The sequence below is a fragment of the Carcharhinus amblyrhynchos genome, chromosome 7 (assembly GCF_965287045.1).
Source record: "Carcharhinus amblyrhynchos chromosome 7, sCarAmb.v2.hapA, whole genome shotgun sequence".
Taxonomy (NCBI): domain Eukaryota; kingdom Metazoa; phylum Chordata; class Chondrichthyes; order Carcharhiniformes; family Carcharhinidae; genus Carcharhinus; species Carcharhinus amblyrhynchos.
In genome coordinates this window covers 54,453,056-54,474,782 of record NC_137330.1, presented here as the reverse complement: position 1 = coordinate 54,474,782, position 21,727 = coordinate 54,453,056, and the positions used below count along the sequence as shown (strand labels likewise).

The 21,727-nt window shown below is 43.7% G+C and overlaps 1 protein-coding gene across 1 annotated transcript; it reads right to left on the bottom strand.

Moving 5' to 3' along the window:
- Positions 1 to 109: 109 nt before the first annotated feature.
- c7h8orf74 (chromosome 7 C8orf74 homolog) lies at positions 110 to 21,727 on the bottom strand. The gene is made up of 4 exons (XM_080192340.1): positions 21,672 to 21,727; positions 16,239 to 16,431; positions 14,749 to 15,152; positions 110 to 591 (listed from the first exon to the last, which is right to left on the bottom strand). Exons 1-4 carry the CDS (start codon positions 21,717 to 21,719, stop codon positions 391 to 393), a joined length of 846 nt encoding a protein of 281 aa, XP_080048466.1. The 5' UTR covers positions 21,720 to 21,727; the 3' UTR covers positions 110 to 390.

Below are 21,727 nucleotides of genomic sequence, written 5' to 3'. Positions count from 1 at the left end.
AACAGTAATAAATAAGAGTAATTTTCAGACCAATGATTTGTTTGCCACAGACAGAAATTTCATTATGAGATGCAATTTGTTTCTGGCATGGCTTTAAAGATGCCAAAAGTTTATAACTTACTTCAAATGTTTATTTTAGAAATTGGAAGTTTGGTTAACAGGAAAAATGATGACAAAGTACAAAAACATGTCATACAGAATGCAATCTCTCATATAGAATCTCACAATTTTCATTGCAAGCCAATTAACCAGAAATTTTCAATAAATGTGCTAACAAAGATGACTTTATTGACTTTCACACAATGAAATAATTGGATTTTCTCACTATATATAAAGATTATTTTCTTGTTGAAAATGTCACAATTAATAAATTGCATTCTTAAAATGTTTCTATTTCTTTCTCTTCATTACCCCACTTTTAGTTTCCTTTGTTGTGGATAAGTGAACTGATTTGGAAACTGGAAGGGGTATGGTTGTCTTCTGAATTTTTAAGTCTAGGATTTGAAATGAAGTTTCAATCTCTTTTTGCAGAATGTCAGAAGTTGCTGTCATCTGTATATCGTAAGCATCCTTGATAATTTTTTCCAGACTCTGAAAATTAAACAAATTATTGTAGTAAAAATAACAAGCAGTTTCCAAAACATTATGTTAACGCTAAACTAACTGACTGGAAGAGAGTTAGTTCTTGCTGTTAATCTGGAGCTTCAATGAGCTGTACTCGTGAAACTCTACGGGTGTGATTTTGTGGGCCCGTTAACTGTGGGTACAAATACCATTATGGCTGCTAAATCTCATGAGGGAGCCATAACAGAATTTATGGTGGCGAGATCTTGGTTTCAGATCTTTCGACCTCAAGTAGTGCATACTTGTGAGATATGGTAAAAGGAATTGGGCAGCTTGGTAAAAGCGCACTAGTTTCAGAGAATGGTTCCAAATGTCCTTGAGGTCCCAGCTCTCCAACCTGAAGAAAATTTGCCAGAAATTCCTGCTGGTTGCAGAGCTGGGTACATAATCCACCATAATCTATTGAAAGTCTGATGCAAAGAAGGAGACAGAAAATGTGACAAAAATGACATTTTGTGATAAATTTCACACTAAGTCTGTCTCCTTTCCTCAACCGACTTGGATGTCAGGTGTAATTTTGGCATTAAGGTTAAGAGAGTAGCTGAAGTGATGTCCAGAGCCATTTCCAGATCAGAGTCATGTTCCAGGAATACTCCAGAATTTGTAGGCATAAAACTTTCAGACCACACTGAATGAAGAGACAATTTAGCAAATATTCTTGAACTTTTAAGATAGACCAAGCGGTTGCACTCTCACACAACAATGCGGTTCTATCTTCCCTGCTCCTACCTGCTATACAATTGAGTGCCTGAGCTGCGTCCTACTGGTGTGAGCATCCACCTTCTTTATTTAAAGTATCTGGGCCCTGGAAACTTTTGTGTGAGAAGGATTTCAGGTCTCCAGTGCCTCAAACTTCTCGCGCTATTGAGGTTCTGACTCTATATGCTTAGTAAGTGAACACAAAGAATCTTCTAATAAATAATTTACAAACAATAATACAAGGCTAACAAGGTAATTCATTATGGCATATATACATTTTCATTAAGATTACTATTACGTATTCAGAATAATAGCAAAAAGATAGTATTTCATACATAGAACATTGTTCATCAACTTGTAGCATTAACTTTCATATTAAGGTCTTTATTAAATCAGCTGAAGAAGGATGAAAATCCACTTGGTGAGAAAGGAATTAAGAAGGAAGAACAATCAAGTGCATGTTTCGCAAAGTGCTTGTCACTGGGATTGTTTGTGGGGAAGTCTGCAGGCAGGTCAGTCCTGCCCTCTACTGTTAAAGTTGTCAAATGCAACAAAAAACATAGATTTTTCAGAACTAAAATTGAAACCTACAGGTTATGTTTTGTGGTATTATTGTATGAATACTCGATACACTCACTAAGTCCAATATTATATATTTGCTGAGCAGTATCATGTTCAAAATCTTGAGTTGCCCTGTGCCGAGAGGATTTAGTTTTAGATTGCACCATGTGTCAGCTGGCTGGTGAGCAGACAACATGGTGCAGGCGTGGGAGAAGGAGTGTTGCCATCCTGAAAGTTCACAGGTTTGTGTTCCATGGAGTCACTCCACTATCACAAGGTGGTACCTCAGTAATCCAGCTGCTGTGCTCTTGAATTCTCTTTGAACAGTACATCCAAAACACAGCATAAAATTCTCAGTTTGCACATCAACATTTGGTGAAAGCTGTTATATCTGACATTGTATCATGGTGGGCTTCACAGGCGTGCTGATGGAGGTTACTACCTGTTCTATGTTGAAAAAGACAGGCTTCAAGCTCTGCACAAAGCCCTGTGGAAAGTTGGAGCTGTACTTGTCTCTGCCCCTGAGCATTACATGCAGCCTTTCTGGTAGAATTCCACCTGCCTTTTTCCGTAGCCTGACCCAAAGAAACTCTCATCTGATTCCTCTGTAGTAGAACTGTTGAATGATTTTTCCTCTGGTGAGCAGGAACCTGTGCAATTGTTTTCCTTTGCCCTGGCTCCTGTGTACTTGTACATTGTGCCTCACACATGCCTCACCATCTCCTTTATCCTAGCCTCAATAAGTGATTGGTCTCTCAGCTGGTGGCTGCAAGTGTAAGACTGAATGATGGTGTCTTTTTATCTTCAATACCTTCTTCTGCTTCCTCCTCTGACTGGAAAGATTCCAGATTTTCGATATCAGAAATGAAAAAGGAACACACTTGGGTTGTGATGAGGGAAAAGGAGGAAGTAAGAAGTGCATGCTTACACAATGTGCAAGCCAGTGGAGATTATGTGATAAGGTGGGGGGTGAAATGAGGGAGAAATTTGAAGAGGATTAGGTTCGGTAACAATTACTATCACCTCAGCAATGTTCCTTTCTATGAAGGTCGACATTGTCTTATGAGAGTTAAAAGATGCAGGCCTCACTTGCCTTTGCCCAAGCCTCTCCTGCTGCAATCTGTTAGTCACCTGTTTCTCCTGAGAGAGAATTATGTCAGTGGGTGTTCTGCAAAATGTTTGGGTGGTGCTTATGTGCAAGTTGTGAAATGTGATCGAGGTTTGAACCAGTGCTACGTATGTGACAAACTAAAGGATTGAGTACAGGTTGATAGCGAGTGTTGGAGGGTGGAGTGAGTGCCAATATTTCACTTGTCTTTCTAATCACTGACTTTTGTCAGTGCATACTACCTGCATACTGACTTCTGTGATTCAGAAACCCGGACACCCAGATCCCTCTGTACTACCGAGTTCTGCAATCCTTCTCCATTCTATTCTCCCTGCAAAGTGGACAAGTTCACATTTATCTTCCATCTGTCAAACTTTTGTCCATTCACTTAACCAGGCTATATCCTTTTGCCAATTCTACACTTCCTTTTGACAACTTACTTTTGTATCTATATGATGTCACCAGCAAATGTAGCCACTGTATATTCAGTCCCTTCCATAGAAAAATAGAATATCTGCAGTGCAGGAAACCATTTGGCCCATTGAGGCTGCACCAACTCTCCAAAACAGCATCTTTGGACACTCAGAGGTACAATTTAGTATGGTCAATCCACCTAACCTGCGCATCTTTGGACTGTGGGAGGAAAACAGAGCACCTAGGAGAAACCTACACAGACACAGGAAGAACATGCAAACTCCACACAGACAATCACCCAAGGCCAGAATCAAACCTGGTTCTTGGTGCTGTGAGGTAGCATTGCTAACCACTGTGCCACCCAAATCATCGATGTGGATTGTAACTAATTGAGGCCCCAGCACTGATCCCTGTGGCACTCCCTTAGTTACAGTTTGTCAATCCAAATGAGACCCATTTATCCAAACTCTCTGCCTTCTGTTAGCTAACCAATCCTTCATCCATGAAATCCTGGGATGGCAGGTCTGTCATATGAGGAGTGACTAAGTCAGTTAGGATTATATTCACTAGAGTTTGGAAGAGTGAGAGGGGAGCTCATAGAAACTTATAAACTTCTAACAGGGTGAGACAGGATAGATTCAGAATATTCCCAATGAGGGAGTCCAGAATTAGGGGGTCATAGTTTCAGAATAAGGGGTAAACCTTTTAGAACTGTGAGGGGTAATTTCTGAACCCAGAGGGTGGTGAATGTGTGGAATTCATTACCACAGAAAGTAGATAAGGCCAAAACATTGTGTGATTTCAAGAATAGCTCTTGGGGCTAAAGGGATAAATGGATATGGGGGAAGGGAGGATCAGGATAAAACAAAGAACTAAGAAGAAAGAAAATTACAGCACAGGAACAGGTCCTTCGGTCCTCAAAGCCTGCACTGACCATGCTGCCCGACTGAACTAATACCCCTACCCTTCCAGGGACCACATCCCTCCATTCCCATCATATTCATGTATTTGTTAAGATGCCCTTTAAAAGTCACTATCAAAGAGCAAAGAAAGGATATTGAATTTGATGATCTACCATGATCAAAATGAATGGTGGAGCAAGCTCGAAGGGCAGCATAGTCTACTCCTGTTTCTAATTTCTATGTTCCTAAATCTTATCTTAATTGTGACACCTTATCAAATGCCTTTTGGAAATCCAAGTGCACCACATCTACAGGCTTCCTTTATCAACCTTGCTTGTTACTTCTTCAAAAAACTCTAATAAATTAATTAAACATGATCTTCCTTTCTCAAAGCCATGTTGACTCTGCTTGATCACATTATGATTTTCCAAGAATCCTGCTGTAACTTCCTTATTAATGGATTCTAGCAATTCCCTATAAGAGATGTTGGGCTAATTGGCCTGTGGTTTCCTGCTTTCTGTCTCCTCATTTCTTAAATAAAAAATTACATTAGCTTTTTCTAATCTGCTGGGACCCTTCCAGAATCTAAGGAATTTTAGGAGATTATAATCAATGCAGGTACTATCTCTACAGTCACTTCTTTTAAGAACATTAGATGGTGGCCATCTGTTTGGGGATCTTTCAGCCTTTAGGTCTAACTGTTTCTCCTGTAGCTTTTCTCTTATTGATGGTGATTATTTTAAGTTCCTCCTTGCCATTCACCTCTGGATTTTCATATCTTTGGGACGTTTTCCAAGTTTTCTACCGTGAAGGTAGACAAAATACCTACTCAATGCCTCTACCATTTCTTTGTTTTCCATTATCAATTCCCCATTCTCTCTAAAAGGCCAAAATTAACTTTAGTTACTCCTTTCTTATTTAAATAAGAAAAACTTTGTAGAAAAACCTACTATCTACTTTTATTTATATTACTAGCTATCTTTCTCTCATACTCTATTTTTCTCCCTCTTTATTACCTTAACAGTCATTTTTTTTTGTTGGTTCTTAAAGTTTGACCAATCATCTGACCTGCCACTAACCTTTGCAGATTTTTAGGGTGTTTCTTTCAGTTTGATACTATCCTTAACTTTCGTATTCAGCCATGGATGATACTTCTTTCTCAAAGAGTCTTTCTTCCTTATTGGGATAAATCTTTACTGAGAGTTATTAAATATCTGCTTAAACATTTGCCGCTGCATCTCTACTGTCTTCCCTTTTAACTAACTTCTCAATGCACTTTAATAGATCTGCTTTCATATCCTTACAATTATCTTTATTCAAGTTTAATACAGTCTTAGACACACGTTTCTCTTCAAACCAAACATGAAATTCTATCTTGTTATGATTGCTGTCACCGATGGGCTCCTATACTATGAGGTTAATGATTAACGCTGTCTCATTGCTTATTACCAGGTCCAGAACAGTTTGCTCCCTGGTGGGTTCTTGAGTATACCAATTCAGGAAATTGTCTCCAATGCACTCTATGAACTCATTTTCCTGACTACCTTCGCCAATCTGATTTGCATGTAGATTAAAGCTCCATGATTATTGTGGTACCTCTCCTACACACACCCTCTATTTCTTCCTGTATATCTTGTCCATCTGATATGGGGCTATAAACTACTCCCACAAGTGACCTCTTACCCTTACTATGTCCTATCTCTACCCAAACTGATTATACATTTTGTTTTTTTGGGTCAAGGTCAACCCTTACTACTGTATGAGTGATATCCTTAATTACAGTGGCACAATGGTTAGCACTCTGCTTCACAGTACCAGGGACCCAGGTTCAATTCTTGGCTTGGATCACTGTCTGTGCAGAGTTTGCACATTATTTTCGTGTCTGCATGGGTTTACTCTGGGTGCTCCGGTTTCCTCCCACAGTCCAAAGACGTGCAGGTTAGATGGATTGGCCATGCTAAATTGTCCATTAGTGTCAGGGATATTAGCAGAATAAATAAAAAAGAGAGAGAGGGGCTCTGTCTGAGAGCAGGTAAGACTGCTTTTGTTTTTGTGTGTGCTGTCAGGGCTTTGGCTCACAGGGCCAAAGAGATAAGGTGAGTTATAAGTTTTTTTTAACTTTTTCCTCTGGGTTGCTATAAGGGGCAAGTATGGGTGTGAGACCTGTATGTTGTTGCCAATGCAACATGTGGGAGGTCTTGGAGGCTCCTGGTCTGCCAGACATCCACACCTGTGCTCGGTGTGTGGAGCTGCAGGCCCTACGAAACCAGGTTAAGGAGCTGCAAATGCAGCTCGAGGACCTTCGGCTCATTCGGGAGAGTGAGGAGGTTATAGATAGGAGCTATAAGCAAGTAGCCACACCAGGGCAACGGGATGAGGGCACTTGGGCGACTATTAGGAAGGGGAAACCACGGGTGATGGAGAGCACACCGGTGGATGTCCCCCTTCAAAATAAGTACTCTGGCCTGAGTACTACTGGGGGGGACAGCTCATCTGAGGGAGGAAGCGGTGGCCAGGTCTCTGGAGCTGAGCCAGTGAGTCGAAAAATCAAAAAAGAGAGCAGAAAGGTAGTGCTAATAGGGGATTCCACAGTGAGGGGCGCGGACAGGCGTTTTTGTGGACGTAGAGGGGAGTCGCGGATGGTGGTTTGTCTCCCTGGGGCTGGGATTCGGGATGTCTCTGGGCGTGTCCCAGACATCCTGAAAGGGGAGGGTGAGGAACCGGAGGTAGTAGTACATATAGGTACTACTGACGTAGGCAAGAGGGAGGCACTCGTGAAAAGGGACTATAGGGAACTGGGTAGGCAGCTGAGGAAGAGAAAAGCGAAGGTAGTAATCTCAGGATTGCTGCCTGTGCCACGGGAGAATGAGGGAAGAAATGAAATGAGGTGGAGGCTGAATGCGTGGCTGAGGGACTGGTGTAGAGGGCAGGGATTTCGGTTCCTAGATCACTGGGACCTCTTTAGGGGTAGGTGGGACCTGTATAGTAAGGATGGGTGGCACTTAAATCCCAGGGGGACTAATACCTTGGCGGGAAGACTGGCTAAGGCTACCGGGGGGACTTTAAACTAGATAGGAGGGGGGGAGGGAATTATGATGGGGAAACTGGGACGGAGGAGGTTAGCTCCCAGGTAGGGGAGGACCGCAGGCAGTATGGGGGGGGAGGTTAGACAGGGGGTGGAGAAGGGAAATGCCCAGACTGAGGGGGTGAAGTGTATATATTTTAATGCAAGGAGTGTAGTGAATAAGGTAGATGAGCTTAGGGCATGGATTGCTGCTTGGGATTGTGATGTGGTGGCCATTACGGAGACTTGGATGTCTCAGGGACAGGACTGGGTACTTCAGGTGCCAGGTTTCAGATGCTTCAGGAAGGACAGGGAGGATGGCAGAAGAGGTGGTGGAGTGGCACTGTTGATCAGGGACAGTGTCATGGCTGCAGAGAAAGAGGATGCCATGGAGGGACTATCTACAGAGTCTCTGTGGGTGGAAGTTAGGAACAGCAAAGGGTCGAAAACTTTGCTGGGTGTATTCTATAGGCCGCCCAATAGTGACAGGGAAGTTGAAGTGCAGATAGGGAAACAGATTCTGGAGAAATGTATTAATAACAGAGTTGTCGTGATGGGAGACTTCAATTTCCCAAACATCGACTGGAATATCCCTAGGGTAAGGGGTTTGGATGGGGAGGAGTTTGTTAGGTGTGTTCAGGAAGGTTTCCTGACACAGTATGTGGATGAGCCTACGAGGGGAGAGGCTGTACTTGACCTGGTACTGGCGAATGAACCAGGGCAGGTGATGGATCTCTCGGTAGGGGAGCATCTTGGGAATGGTGACCATAATTCTATCTCCTTCACAATTGCATTGGAACGAGATAGGATCAGGCAGGCTAGGAAGGTGTTTGTCTGGAGTAAGGGGAGATACGAAGAAGTCAGGAAGTTACTTGGACAAATAAACTGGAAGGAGGCGTTCTTAGGGAAAAGTACTGAAGGAAGGTGGCGGATATTCAAGGAATGTTTGTCTGGAGCTATGCGTGACAACGTTCCGATGAGACAAGGGGGTTTTGGTAGGTCGAGGGAACCGTGGTGCACGAAGGCTGTGTTGAACCTAGTCAGGAGGAAAGGGAAGGTGTACAAAAGGTTCAGGGAACTCGGAGAGGTTAAGGATCTTGAGGAGTATAAGGACTGTAGAAAGGACCTTAAAAGGGAAATTAGGAGAGCCAGAAGGGGTCATGAGAAGACCTTGGCGGGTAAGATTAAGGAGAATCCCAAGGCCTTTTATAAATATGTGAAAGGTAAAAGGATGAGAAGAGAAGGGATAGGACCTATAAAAGGTGAAGGGGGTAAGGTCTGTGTGGAACCAGAAGAAATGGCAGAGGTGCTTAATGAGTACTTTGCCTCAGTATTCACGGTGGAAGCTGATCTGGGAGATTTTGCCACGGATTTGCAGCAGATGGAAAAGATTGAGTTTGTGGATATTAAGGTGGAGGATGTATTAGAACTTTTGAATTCTATCAAGATTGATAAGTCGCCGGGACCAGATGGGATATACCCCAGGATACTGTGGGAAGCGAGGGAAGTGATTGCAGAGCCCCTGGCGATGATCTTTGCGTCGTCAATGGAGACGGGAGAGGTTCCGGAAGATTGGAGGATTGCGGATGTAGTCCCTATTTTCAAGAAAGGGAACAGAGATAGCCCGGGAAATTATCGACCGGTGAGTCTGACCTCAGTGGTTGGTAAGCTGATGGAGAGGCTTCTGAGGGACAAGATTTACGACCATTTGGAGAGGTTTGACATGATCAGGAATAGTCAGCATGGATTTGTCAAGGGCACGTCGTGCCTTACGAGCCTAGTTGAGTTCTTCGATAATGTGACTGAACACATTGACGAAGGAAGTGCCGTGGACGTGGTGTACATGGACTTCAGCAAGGCGTTTGATAAGGTCCCCTATGCAAGACTTCTTGAGAAGGTGAGAGGGCATGGGATCCGAGGGCCTTTGGCCTTGTGGATCAAGAACTGGCTTGCCTGCAGAAGGCAGAGAGTGGTTGTCGATGGGTCTTTTTCTGAATGGAGGTCAGTCACCAGTGGAGTGCCCCAGGGATCTGTTCTAGGACCCTTGCTGTTTGTCATTTTCATAAATGACCTGGATGAGGAGGTGGAAGGATGGGTAAGTAAGTTCGCTGATGACACGAAGGTCGGTGGTGTTGTGGATGGTCTGGAAGGATGGCAAAAGTTGCAGCAGGACATAAATAGGATGCAGGACTGGGCGGAGAAGTGGCAGATGGACTTCAACGCGGATAAATGCGTAGTCGTCCATTTTGGCAGAACCAACGGGATGAATGAGTACACTATCAAGGGCAGGAGTCTTGGTAGTGTTGAGGAGCAGAAGGATCTTGGGGTCCGGGTCCACAGGACTCTTAAATCGGCCTCGCAGGTGGAAGAGGTGGTCAAGAAGGCGTATGGTGTACTGGCCTTCATAAATCGAGGGATTGAGTTTAGGAGTCGGGAGGTAATGCTGCAACTTTATAAGACCCTTGTCAGGCCTCATTTGGAGTACTGTGCGCAGTTCTGGTCGCCTCACTATAGGAAAGACGTAGAAGCTATTGAAAGGGTACAGAGGAGATTTACAAGGATGTTGCCTGGACTGGGAGGCATGCCTTACGAAGTTAGGTTGAGGGAACTGGGTCTCTTTTCCCTGGAGAGACGTAGGTTGAGAGGCGACCTGATAGAGGTTTATAAGATGCTGAGAGGAATAGATAGGGTGGATTCTCAGAGGCTATTTCCCCGGGTTGAAATGGTCGCTACGAGAGGACACAAGGTGCGGGGAGGAAAGTACAGAAGTGATGTTAGGGGTAAGTTTTTCACTCAGAGGGTGGTGAGTGAATGGAATCGGCTGCCGTCAGTGGTGGTGGAGGCAAACTCACTGGGGTCTTTTAAAAGACTTCTGGATGAGTATATGGGGTTTTATGGGATTGGGGGTTATAGATAGGTGTTGATGTGATCGGTGCAACTCGTGGGCCGAAGGGCCTGTTTGTGCTGTAGTGTTCTATGTTCTAAATATATGGGGTTACAGGGATAAGGCCTGGGTGGGATTGTTGTCAGTGCAGATTTGATGGAGCAAATGGCCTCCTTCTACACTGTAGGGATTTTATAATTAATAGAACTGTCCCACTGCCCTTTAGTAGCTTCCTTTTTTTTGAAAAGTCAATATTCAGATCCAAGCCTTGGTCACCCTGCAACCATGTCTTTGTAATGGCTATCAGGTCATTCATATTTACTTCTACCTGTGCTAATAATACATCCATTTTGTTATGAATGCTGCACACTCAGATACAGATCCTGTCTTTTTACCATTTGCATTCTCTGGCCTTATCTGGTGGTATACTTGAAAGATTGTAACCTCTGTCATTCCCTGTCACACTCTGGTTATCATTGCTACTCTGCTCTATTACCACATTGTTTCCTTTTGACTCACTAACCTCTCATTTGACCCCTTCTCCTTACTAAAGTTAAAGCCCTCTTTATCACCCTACTTATATGATTCCCTAGAACACTAATCCTATCATGGTTCAGGTGACGACCTGAAGGAATAGAATGCGTAACTGAAGACTGAATTCATCATTTTCAACAACTTGGGTCAAGGTGGTTGAACTTCTGGCACTGTATTCATGTTCCTGATATTGACCTCTGCAGCTATTTCTTCCCACTGCCTCCTAAACAATATGACTGGAAGATTTCCTGTCCCCAGCTGGCACAATGGCCTCTAATTTGCCCACACTGCCATCACCTCAGTGCTGCAATCATCAGGGTGCCACATTTAAAGGCCCCCAGCGCACATTAACCACACACAGGCGGGAAAGTGGAACTGAGCAGCGACAGATCAGCCATGATCTTATTGAATGGCGGGGCAGGCTCGAAGGGCTGGATGGCCTACTCCTGCTCCTATTTCTTATGTTCTTATGTTCTTATTACCTCACAGGTCTCCAGGAAGTGATGGCTGCCAGGAAATCTGCACCAAAACTCCCCAATGCCTGCTTGGAGGAACCTTCAACGCTGTTGAGGTTTGCCACAATGTATTCAACACACGCTCAGGGCGGAAATCTAGCAGCAAGGTCACAAGCCCAAAGTGGGGGGGCAGTGGCAGTGTTGTGAGTGCCAAAGCACTGCAGAAGAGGACTACCATCCAATGCTGCAAATCTCTCCCTCGCTGGTTCCTCTCACTATCCATACATGCCAAGCATCCTTATTATCTGCCCCGATATGGATTCTGCTATCACTCTTTCCATCTGTTTCCATGCAGGAGAAACTGACACACAACAGGGAGAGATCCCAGACAGGCAGAAGAATGCCAGAACTCAAGACCCTCACAGACTTCAAGGACAGAGCTGGATGGGGAAAACAACGACCGCTCCTGTGCTGACAGTGAGGTCAGCAGTGATAAATAAAGTGAGGATCCAGCACTGAAACAGGCAACAATTGGCGTGTGTGATATCTCCTTTTCCTCATCCCCTGCCATGCGCTAATGACCTCTCCTTTATTTTACAGGGAAATCTGGGAACATTTCAGGAAATCCACCAGCCAGGTCCGCAGCACAGAGGAGGGATTTACGGACCCTGATATAGAACTATCAGAGCGCTCACCCACACCCTCCAACGCAGCACAGAGACAAACACCTTGGTGGGGTCTAGTGCCAGTATAGCCTCATGGTCACAATCTGGTAAGTATATCAAGTCTCAAACCTACAGCAGGCAGAGGCAGGAATGTTCCAGGGTTCTGGCACTCGGAGGATTGCTGGAGTCCAGGAAATCTGCTGAATCCCACTAAGACGATGAGTTTCTGGACTCAGTTATGCCTCAATTGCTGGAGCTCCAAAGGCAAACTTGGGAAAATTAGGAAGGGATGTCTGATACACTTCTCAGATTGCATGGAGGAGTTTGTCCACCTTATGTCAGAGTGATTGTGTAACATTCCAATGTAACAAGGTCAATACAACTAGGGGTGATGGCCATTGTGGAGATCTTGGTGCAAGACTTTTGCCCTGCGCTGCTGCAGAACATGCACTCCGTGGTTCAGGCACTTGTGAGCATCCTTGACTACCAAAGCCAGAAGATGTCAAGGCTTCTCAAGCTCACTCCAGCTGCCCCTCTATCCCAAGGAAGAAGTGAGGACCCCTTGGACATCCATAGGGAGGAAGATCAGTTGGTGCACCTCCTGGGGCCATCCACCCAGGTGACTCTGGGAGTGTCCCACCCATTTACAACACCTCTTCCTGTGACCTTTCCAGCACCAGAGCCACGGAGGGTGGAACAGCCACACAGTAGGACCGTGAAAGCAGGCCAAGGCCTCCAGAGGATATCTGCCAAGGTTATCACAGGCAACAGGGTGTGGCAGACAGCAAACTGCCTCCATCTCTGCTGTGGATGTTAGGAACGCACCAAAATGTAACGGCAGGGTTAGACAGGTCAAGAAGCTCTAGATGCGCAGCATTGGCATGGGTGCTAAACACTTGTGCATAATGTTCACCTCTGTTAATAAACTCTCCCTTATTGCATCTTTGCTACAGCTCCTTGTTCTGATGTTACATGCGCTCAAATACTGGCTTGATGTATTAGCAGTACTAGTGGACAGTATGAGTTCAGCTGGCTGCAGGCAGCAATCATTTAAAACAGCAGTCATCACAAATTTAACATCTTTCCAGCAATGCAATAAACAAACATGGGTCAATCTCATTGTGATACCCAAATCAGTTTTTGTAAGCTATCTAATTTAACCTCAACTTACCTCAATGCTTTTGACACTTGACTGAATATAGTGGCTGAGTGTAGGGTAACGAAATTTGCTGATGACACAAAGATGAGTGGAAAAGCAAACTGTGCAGAGGACATGGAAAGGCTGCAGAGGGATCTGGATAGGCTGAGCGAGTGGGCGAGGACCTGGCAGATGGAGTACAATGTTAGCAAGTGTGAGGTTATCAACTTTGGCAGAAATAATAGTAGGAGGGATTACTATTTAAAGGGCGAAAAGCTGCAGCATGCTACGGTGCAGAGGGACCTGGGGATCCTTCTGCATGAGTCACAAAAACCCAGTCTGCAGGTGCAGCAGGTGATCAAGGCGGCGAATGGAATGCTGGCCTTTATAGCGAGGGAGATAGAATATAAAAGCAGGGAGGGCTTGCTGCAACTGTGCAGGGCACTGGTGAGGCCGCAGCTGGAGTACTGTGTGCAGTTTTGGTCACCGCACTTGCGCAAGGATATTTTGGCCTTGGAGGGAGTGCAGAGGAGGTTCACTAGGCTGATACCGGAGATGAGGGGGTTGGACTATGAAGAGAGACTAAGTAGACTGGGTTTGTACTCGTTGGAGTTTAGAAGGATGAGGGGGATCTTATAGAGACGTATAAGATAATGAAAGGGATGGATAGGGTAGAGGTAGAGAGATTCTTCCCGCTTAGAAAGGATAGCAGGACTAGAGGGCACAGCCTCAAGATAAGGGGGGGACAGTTTGGAACGGAGTTGAGGAGGAACTTCTTCACTCAAAGGGTGGTGAATCTCTGGAATTCTCTGCCCGTTGAAGTGGTGGAAGCTACCTCGCTAAATATATTTAAGTCATGGGTAGATGGGTTTTTGACAGACAAGGGAATTAAGGGTTATGGGGAGAGAGCGGGAAAGTGGAACTGATCCACTTCAGATCAGCCATGATCTTATTGAATGGCAGGGCAGGCTCGAAGGGCTAGATGGCCTACTCCAGCTCCTATTTCTTATGTTCTTATGAATAGACAATAAATAAAGTTTATTTATTCGTTACAAATAGTCTTAGATTAACACTGCAATGAAGTTACTGTGAAAATCCCCTGGTCATCACACTCCGGCTCCTACTTGGACACACCAAGGAGAACTCAGCATGGCCAATTTACCCAACCTGCACATCTTTGGACTATGGGAGGAAAACACAGCACCCGGAGGAAACGCACACAGACATAGGGAGAATCTGCAAACTCCACACAGACAGTCACCCAAACCAGGATTTGAACCCGGGTCCCTGGCGTTGTGAGGTAGCTCTGCTAACATAGTGAATGTGTACTTACGCCTGCTGAATGTGCATTAAGGCTACATTGACACTGCAATTTGTAACAGCATAAAGCAGTTTTGCTTTGGCAATGCTAAAATGTAATAATTATGGTCTAAGTGGAGTGAGATTGCTTTAATGGTCCACTTCTAACTGACCTTCATTTAACCATATTTGCCAACACATTTTACATTAAATAGAAAATAGGAGGCAAGGTCATCACGAAACAATCTGTTCCTGTTGGAAGCTTACAGCAATACTGCAATTTGTTGTCTGCCTACTCCCAGTTCCTCCAGTTTACTTACCCCAGAAAATTGTTTCAAGCAAAGATTTGTGCATTAAAACTCTGGTGGTGGTTGATTAAAAAAAGAGATGGGCTCACTTACTGTTCTTTCTAAAACTTCTTTATCTTGAAATTTGAGATCCTTGTAAAATTTCTCCAGTTCTTGCTCACTTTTCAGCTGCACTGTCTTCCGGAAAGCTGACAGCTTGGCCCGTAACTGATCTTCTGCCTCACTGATCTTAGCCATATGTTTCTCATATTTCCAACGCTCAGCATCTACACCGTCTTTCAGAATTGGGACTTCTTGGGGTATGTGGACCTCAAGATTATATATGGTTTGGTCAAGCTCTCTGGTTTCACACAGTACAAATTGGTAGAGACGATAATGTTTAAAGAAAGTTCCAGATAAGTAATTGACTAAATGTTGGAGGTAATTAGGATTCAGTTTATGTTGATACTCTTCACATTTATCTCTCAATTTTCGAAGAGCCTCTTGCATAGATTTCCCTGAAAATGAAAACAAAACAAAATTATTTATTGTTTGAATTCTCAATTTGCTCCATGATAACTTTGGTCATTGACAACAATTTTAGAAGGATTAGAAATAAAGGAAGGTAAAAAAGGTAATAGGATGGAAATCAAAGTCAGTGTGGGAATGCAGCTTAGTAAGCTTCCGAGCCCATTTAACACAGTAGAACAACTGTGTTGTGCAGAACATACATGACATGGCTATCCAAAACAACTCATGTAAGAAGTGTCACAAGGAGACAGAATAATTGAAGGTTCCTTGAGCTCACCTTACAGAAGCTGTTCATTCCACATTTAGTGAGAAACAAGGTGGTAGAGAAAGGGAAATGGTTGAACAATCATGTGGGAAGGAGAACTTGGGTAGAAAATGTAGGTCACAAATTAGCCCAATCCTAATCTGTTCAATTTAATTCCTCAACAAGACATCCTCAGGGAAAGAGAGAGAGTCAATAAAACAGAGGGAGTTCAGGGAGAGAGCCCATGAAACAGCACATGCTCAGAGGGAGAGCCAATAAAGCAGCAAGAACTCAGAGAGAGAGAGAGTGATTGTGAGCCCTGCATCTAAAGGGGAGGGCCTGAGGAGGCAACAGGGATCCAAGGAGGGACCTCCAATGGGGATGGGAAGGTGGGAGGACAGTCATATGGGGCAGCAGTCGGGGAAGGATGATCAGCTGGGATCAGAACCTGGAAAAGGGGGTGGGGGGTGGTGGGGGTGGGGGGGGGGGGGGGGGTTGGGGTGACAATGTCCAAGGGGTGGGGGGATGGGGGGTGTTGACAGTTGACAGACCTGTATACACAATATTCTGGGGAATCAGGTGCCTACACAATGGCGTTCCTAGAGCTCAGCAACAGGCCCTATGGCAGGCTGAGATTCCAATTCCCCCTCCTGGCGGGATTCACAATACGGCCTCCGTATTGCACAGAATGCCGTAAATTACCATTACTTACCTCGCTGGTAAAATGGGTGAGAAAACCTCCTGTTCTCATGCCCGTTTTAAACTTACAGCAGCAATTTAAACAGCAATGTAAACAAAATCTTGACAATAACTTGCATTTTAGTATTACCTTTAGTTTCGCAAAGTAGCTCCTCTGCAAAACATACTGCCAGTGCCACACTGGGCCATGGAAAGCCTTTCTCAGCAGCAAATATAATAGTGTTGTACAGATAGTCAAGAAGAATGCCTGGTTTTAAATCTTTCTCTTCATCAAAAGCTTCCCATTTTAATAATTTAATTAAATGACAGCGACCATCTTCTTTCTAAAGCCAAGCAGTCAAAAAGTTTATTTCCAGTTAAACTTTTCAAACAGTTCTTAAATTGAATTATGAGTATATAACAAAATATGTGGTTGGATCTTATGGTATCTGCTGTTGTGTTGAAGGTGGATATCTTGTAAAATGCAACACGAAACTTGCTCGGTGACTTCCTGTCCACTACTGACCCATCTCCCACTTTGCAAAAAGTACTGAAGATAATTCTGTCTTTAAGGGCCACTGAAGTGTTTCACCCATTGTGACGCTATTTTGTCTGCTGCAGAAGAAGACCCATGCCAAGTGTGTAACCCAGCAGCTTTTACTGGGTGGGCTAATGGCATACAAGGTGGGGACCTCCTTTAGCTATCTCTTTTGTCCATCGATGGCACCCCCTGAGATTATATTTCTCTTTAACACTCTTTTCCACTGGCCACTTAAACCTGGTCCTCCACCTCCTTCATAGAGTCTGGCAGCCTAGCCCCTCCTATATTTGAGACTTGCATTAATTCCAGTTTTCTTCACCTCTCCTCTTTGGGATCTCATGTAATTCCAACTGTGGCCATCATTCAAACCTGGCGCTGCTGGGACTATAGAACTGTTGGCAGTGTGATGGCCAACAAATCTCTGACAGAACTTGCTCACCAGATTGGAGCAGAATTCTTGCCCTGAGATACAGATGTAATTGGATGTAAAATAGCCACGCAACTGAGTATTTCCATAAAATCACTGAATAACTAGCAAAACATAATTTTTTAAAATGAACTGATACAATACCTGAAAGCATTTATTTTCAGATAGTTGAGTGTGCTATCACCAGCTGGCTTTTTGTAGGTGGGCCCTAGACCAACTTTTCACATCGCTTCTTAAAATCTGGCCCATGGACCATTCCAAACTGGACGCAATTTCCCAAGGTTTTGCACAACCCAATGTAACCAATGTCAGTCTCTTCTCATATAACCTACCATAAAGCAAAGGACTATTCCACTGTGGAGAAGAATGATAGGAAAGGAATTGGATCTGAAAAAGATAGAAGTAGAGATTTGATAGTGGATTAGTCCTGGTTGGAGTAATTGGAAAACAGCGATGGAGTGTTATGTAATAGAAAGTGTGCTGAAACATTTTCTGAAACCAGCCTTGTCTTATAGTGCAGAAACTTTGGCAACATCAAGAGATTAACAACGACTGAATATTAATCAATGCAGATGCTGAGATGGATGTATGGAGTGACAAGAAAGGACAAAATTGGGAACTAGCACATCAGAGTGTCAGTGAAAATTGTGGGAGTAGATAGGAAGGAGCCAGGAAGAGATTGAAATGGTATGATTGCATGTTATGAAGAGAGGAAATGTGGCGATACAAATGATGGAGATAAGAAGGCCTAAGACCAGCTGGAAAAATGTGGCAGTGAGAATTTAAACACAGTGGGATTGGAAGAATGGGTAACTCACAAGAGGAGATGCAAAGAGTGATCAGTCAATATTGTGGTGATGCCAAGTAGTATATCAGACGTCAAAAGAAGATGAAAGAAAGGCAGTGAATGAACTGCGGTAATGCTTTTGTATTTTTAATTTATATTTAGAATATTTTATTGTGTTTATTTTAATTATATAGAATAGCTAAAATAATATGCACTTGCCATTATTTTTAATATCACAATATTAGCATGTGAGCTGAAAATGAGAAAAAAGACCTTGCCACAGAGCTTGAATTTCTCTGCATCTACAAAATGATCTCCAGTACTTTTCATCTTGAAAATTCAAGAATACTAACTTTCAAACAATCTTAACAACCTACTACAGGAGAAATGCATGCTGATTGACTGGCAAGTTGGCTCAGATTGCTTTTAATCAGTCATGGTAGGGGGGGCATCATTGGCTGAGCCAGCATTTATTGCCCATCCCTAGTTGCCCTTGAGAGGACAAGTTAAGAGTCAACCACATTGCTGTGGATCTGGAGTCACATGTAGGCCAGATCAGGTAAGAATGGCAGATTTCCTTCCCTAAAGGTCATTAGTGAACTGATGGATTTTTAACGACAATTGACAATGGTTTCATGGTAACCATTAGACTTTTAATTCCCGATTTCAATATTAAATTCAAATTTCAATATCCACAGGGGCAGGATTTGAAGGTTGCCAAAACATTACTCTGGGTCTCTGGATTACTAGTTCAGTGACCTAGATTAGCCTAGATATTGCCATGGAGAAAACAACAGGCAATTAATTATAAGATCCACAAGCTCCTGGGAATTTGAAAAAGGCAAAAGACTTGAACATGCACCTTTTGTTTGCAGAGAACAGGGCCCTGGACAGGGTCGCTTCTAGCGAGCACAAGAGAGGCATATTACAAGCTCCGCTGATCATCTTAAATTGATTAATTGTTAATGTAACTATGAGCACACTCAGGATTGCTCAGCAAAGGTACCTAAGCTAATAGTAGATATTTTGTTTTGGACTTTGAAATTGCAGGCTGGTTAGGTATGGTGCCACCAAAGGAACATGTTCATTGTTTGAATCAATCAGCCATTCATAGGAATATACAGCCTGGCATAGTAGCAGCACTGAAATTCATAGACAATGTTGTTTAGCAATGTGGTAGGCAGAACTGCATTTTAGACTGCAGTCAGCATCCTGTTGGTGGAAAATCCCACTCACATAGCCAATTGTATAGTAGCAGCGTGAATGGCTTTTTTAATGTATTGTCCAATTTTTTTTTGAGATACTTTCCAAGGTAATTTGAGACAGACTGAGCACTTTTGCTGACACACAGCAAAAATGGTCTGATCAGGATAACAGTGGTTTTACAGAACAGCTTTGATCAATTTTATTTCAACATCAAGCTTGCAAGGTGGGCAAAGGGCTAGGGCCCTATTTAAAAGATTGCTAATAAGGCCAATCTTAAAGTGTATGGAGCTTTACAAATTCTAATGTATACATTGACTGGTGAAGGTAGGCTTATAGTCATAGAGGAATCACCAGCATGTTTCTCAACTAGCACATTGAAGAAAGATAATGCATTAGATTGCTCAATTTCAAAAGAGAAGTTGGGCATGGGATGGAGTGTATTAAAGTAAGGAAATTTTTGCACACGATTGCAGAGTCAAAAATTGCAAACGTATCATCTATGTATTGGAAATATGCTCAGGATAGGAGGTGAAAGTTCATTCTATTGAAGGTGTGTTTCTCAAGTAGTATAAATTGTTGTGGTTGTTTAAAATTTGGCATTTTTGTGTTTGTCCTGATGGGTGCCAGACAAAAAGCTTCAGCAACATGCCTCTGTTTTCAAGAATATTCAAACCTCGACAAAAAAGTTATCAACAGTTAACTGAGGAACAATAATAGGCAGATGTAAATAAAATATCAATTAAGATTCTTCATCAATTTGTTAATGTTCGATATGTTATTATGAAACTACTCATCACAATGTTTTTCTGGAATTACGGATTTTTTGTAGGCTCACACGTAAACATGAGAGCAAAAGTAACTTGAATTTAAAGAGGCTGTTGTATTTAAACTGAACAATTGGAGATGGCAAGAAATTTCCTTGCAAAGGTGATTGATAACATTGGTCCTGATCTTCCACAAAGTAACAATTATTGTCAGGTTACTATATCATATGAATTTTCAATGCTGCTCCATGTATCAGCCTATACTTTCCTCTGCCAGTATAATCAAGGACATACCCTCTTCCACCTTCTTCCGTCATGAAAAAGATACAAAGGCCTGTTCTTGGTTCTGGCTCAGGAACAGTTTCTTCTCTGCTGCCATCAGACTTCTGAACGGATCTACCATATATTAAACTAATCTTTCTGTACACTCTAGTTATGACTGTAACACTATATTCTGCAATGTCTCCTTTCCTTCGACCTATTAACTCTATAATCGGTATGTTTTGTCCGTATTGTGCACAAGAAGTAAAACTTTTCACTGTACCCCAATACATGTGACAATAATAAGAACATAAGAAATAGGAGCAGGAGTAGGCCATCCAGCCATAATAGATCAAACCAAATTGAAAGATCCTTTCCAGACTCAGTTTCTTCACAAATGTGGAGCAAACAGTTCCACAAAGAACTCCATCACTGCTCTGTAGCATTGGGGGGCGGGGGCGGGGGGGGGGGGGGGGGGGGCGTGGAAAAATCCTCACCCTCTTTTTTACAGAACTAGCTGCTGTAAGATAAGTTTAAATGAAGATGTGAATATGAGTGAATGGGCGAATGGATGAATGTTAGTGGATGGAGGAATGTGCGAATGGGCAGATTAGTAGGGCAGGTTGGTAGCTGAGGTAAGTGGATAGGGTGGTTGGTTGGCAAAGGTATCAGGTTGATAGGATGGAAGATGTATGAAATGGTAGGTGGATGAGGTGGCAGGTAGGCAGGGTAGCAGATGGGTGAGGTGGTACATGGGTGAGTTGGTAGGTCAGGCCGGGAGGTGGTCAAATGGTGGGTAGTAGTTAGGTTTTTCAAAGATGGGGAGGTAGTTGGGATTAGCATGGTCAGGAGGGTTTGGGGATTGTCAGATCAGAGGGTTTGGGGATTGGTTTGGGAGCTTGGGGGTTTGTTTTTTGGGTTTGTTTTCGGGTTGGTTTGGGAGGTTGGGGGTTTGGGAGGTTTCTTTGGGAGTTGGGGGTTTGTTTGGAGGGTTGGTTTGGTGGGTTGGGGGTTTGTTTGGAGGATTGGTTTGGGGTTTTGTTTTGGGATTGGGGAGTGTTTTGGGGGATTGGAGGTTTGTTTGAGGGGTTTGTTTTTGGATTTGGGATTGGGGATTGTTTTGGGAGGTTTGTTTTTGGGTTTGTTTGGGGATTGGGAGTTGGTTTGGGAGGTTTGTTTGGGGAATGGGGGTTGGTTTGGGGGGGTTTGGGGGTCAATTTGGGGGATGGTTTGGGAGGTTCGAGGTTTGGGAGGTTGGGTTTTTTGGGGGGGGGTTGGGGAGACGAGAGAGACGAGCGGGAGGCGGGGAGGGCAGCTGTAGAGTTACCCGGGAGTTACACGGGGATCTTTCGGTGTCAACGCTTCCTGGGTAACAAAACAGGTGAGTTCCACTGAACTGCCTGAGCTTTCCGACAACAACTCAAAGTTGGAGATTTTTGCAGCGGGTGAATTGCTGATCAGAAGTTCAAGCCGCCCAGCTCACTCCCATAGAGCAGTCCCGCAGTGTGCGGATCCGGATGGGGCAAGCTCACTCTGCACTGGGTGCTCCACACTCTGGGTCGCTCCAGTGCAGAGCTCCCTCACACCTGGCCCTTTACCTGCAGCTCCGCCACCTGGCGCACCTCTTCCGCCTTCAGCGCGCTCATGGTTACTA

What these genes read in the sequence shown, in the direction of transcription:
- c7h8orf74 (XM_080192340.1), bottom strand. Translation starts at nt 21,719, where the DNA reads ATGAGCGCGCTGAAGGCGGAAGAGGTGCGCCAGGTGGCGGAGCTGCAG. An exon ending in GCCAGGTGGCGGAGCTGCAG is followed by an intron (nt 16,432 to 21,671) that starts GTAAAGGGCCAG and finishes GCTTGGCTTTAG; the next exon opens with AAAGAAGATGGTCGCTGTCA. An exon ending in AAGAAGTTTTAGAAAGAACA is followed by an intron (nt 592 to 14,748) that starts GTAAGTGAGCCC and finishes TTTAATTTTCAG; the next exon opens with AGTCTGGAAAAAATTATCAA.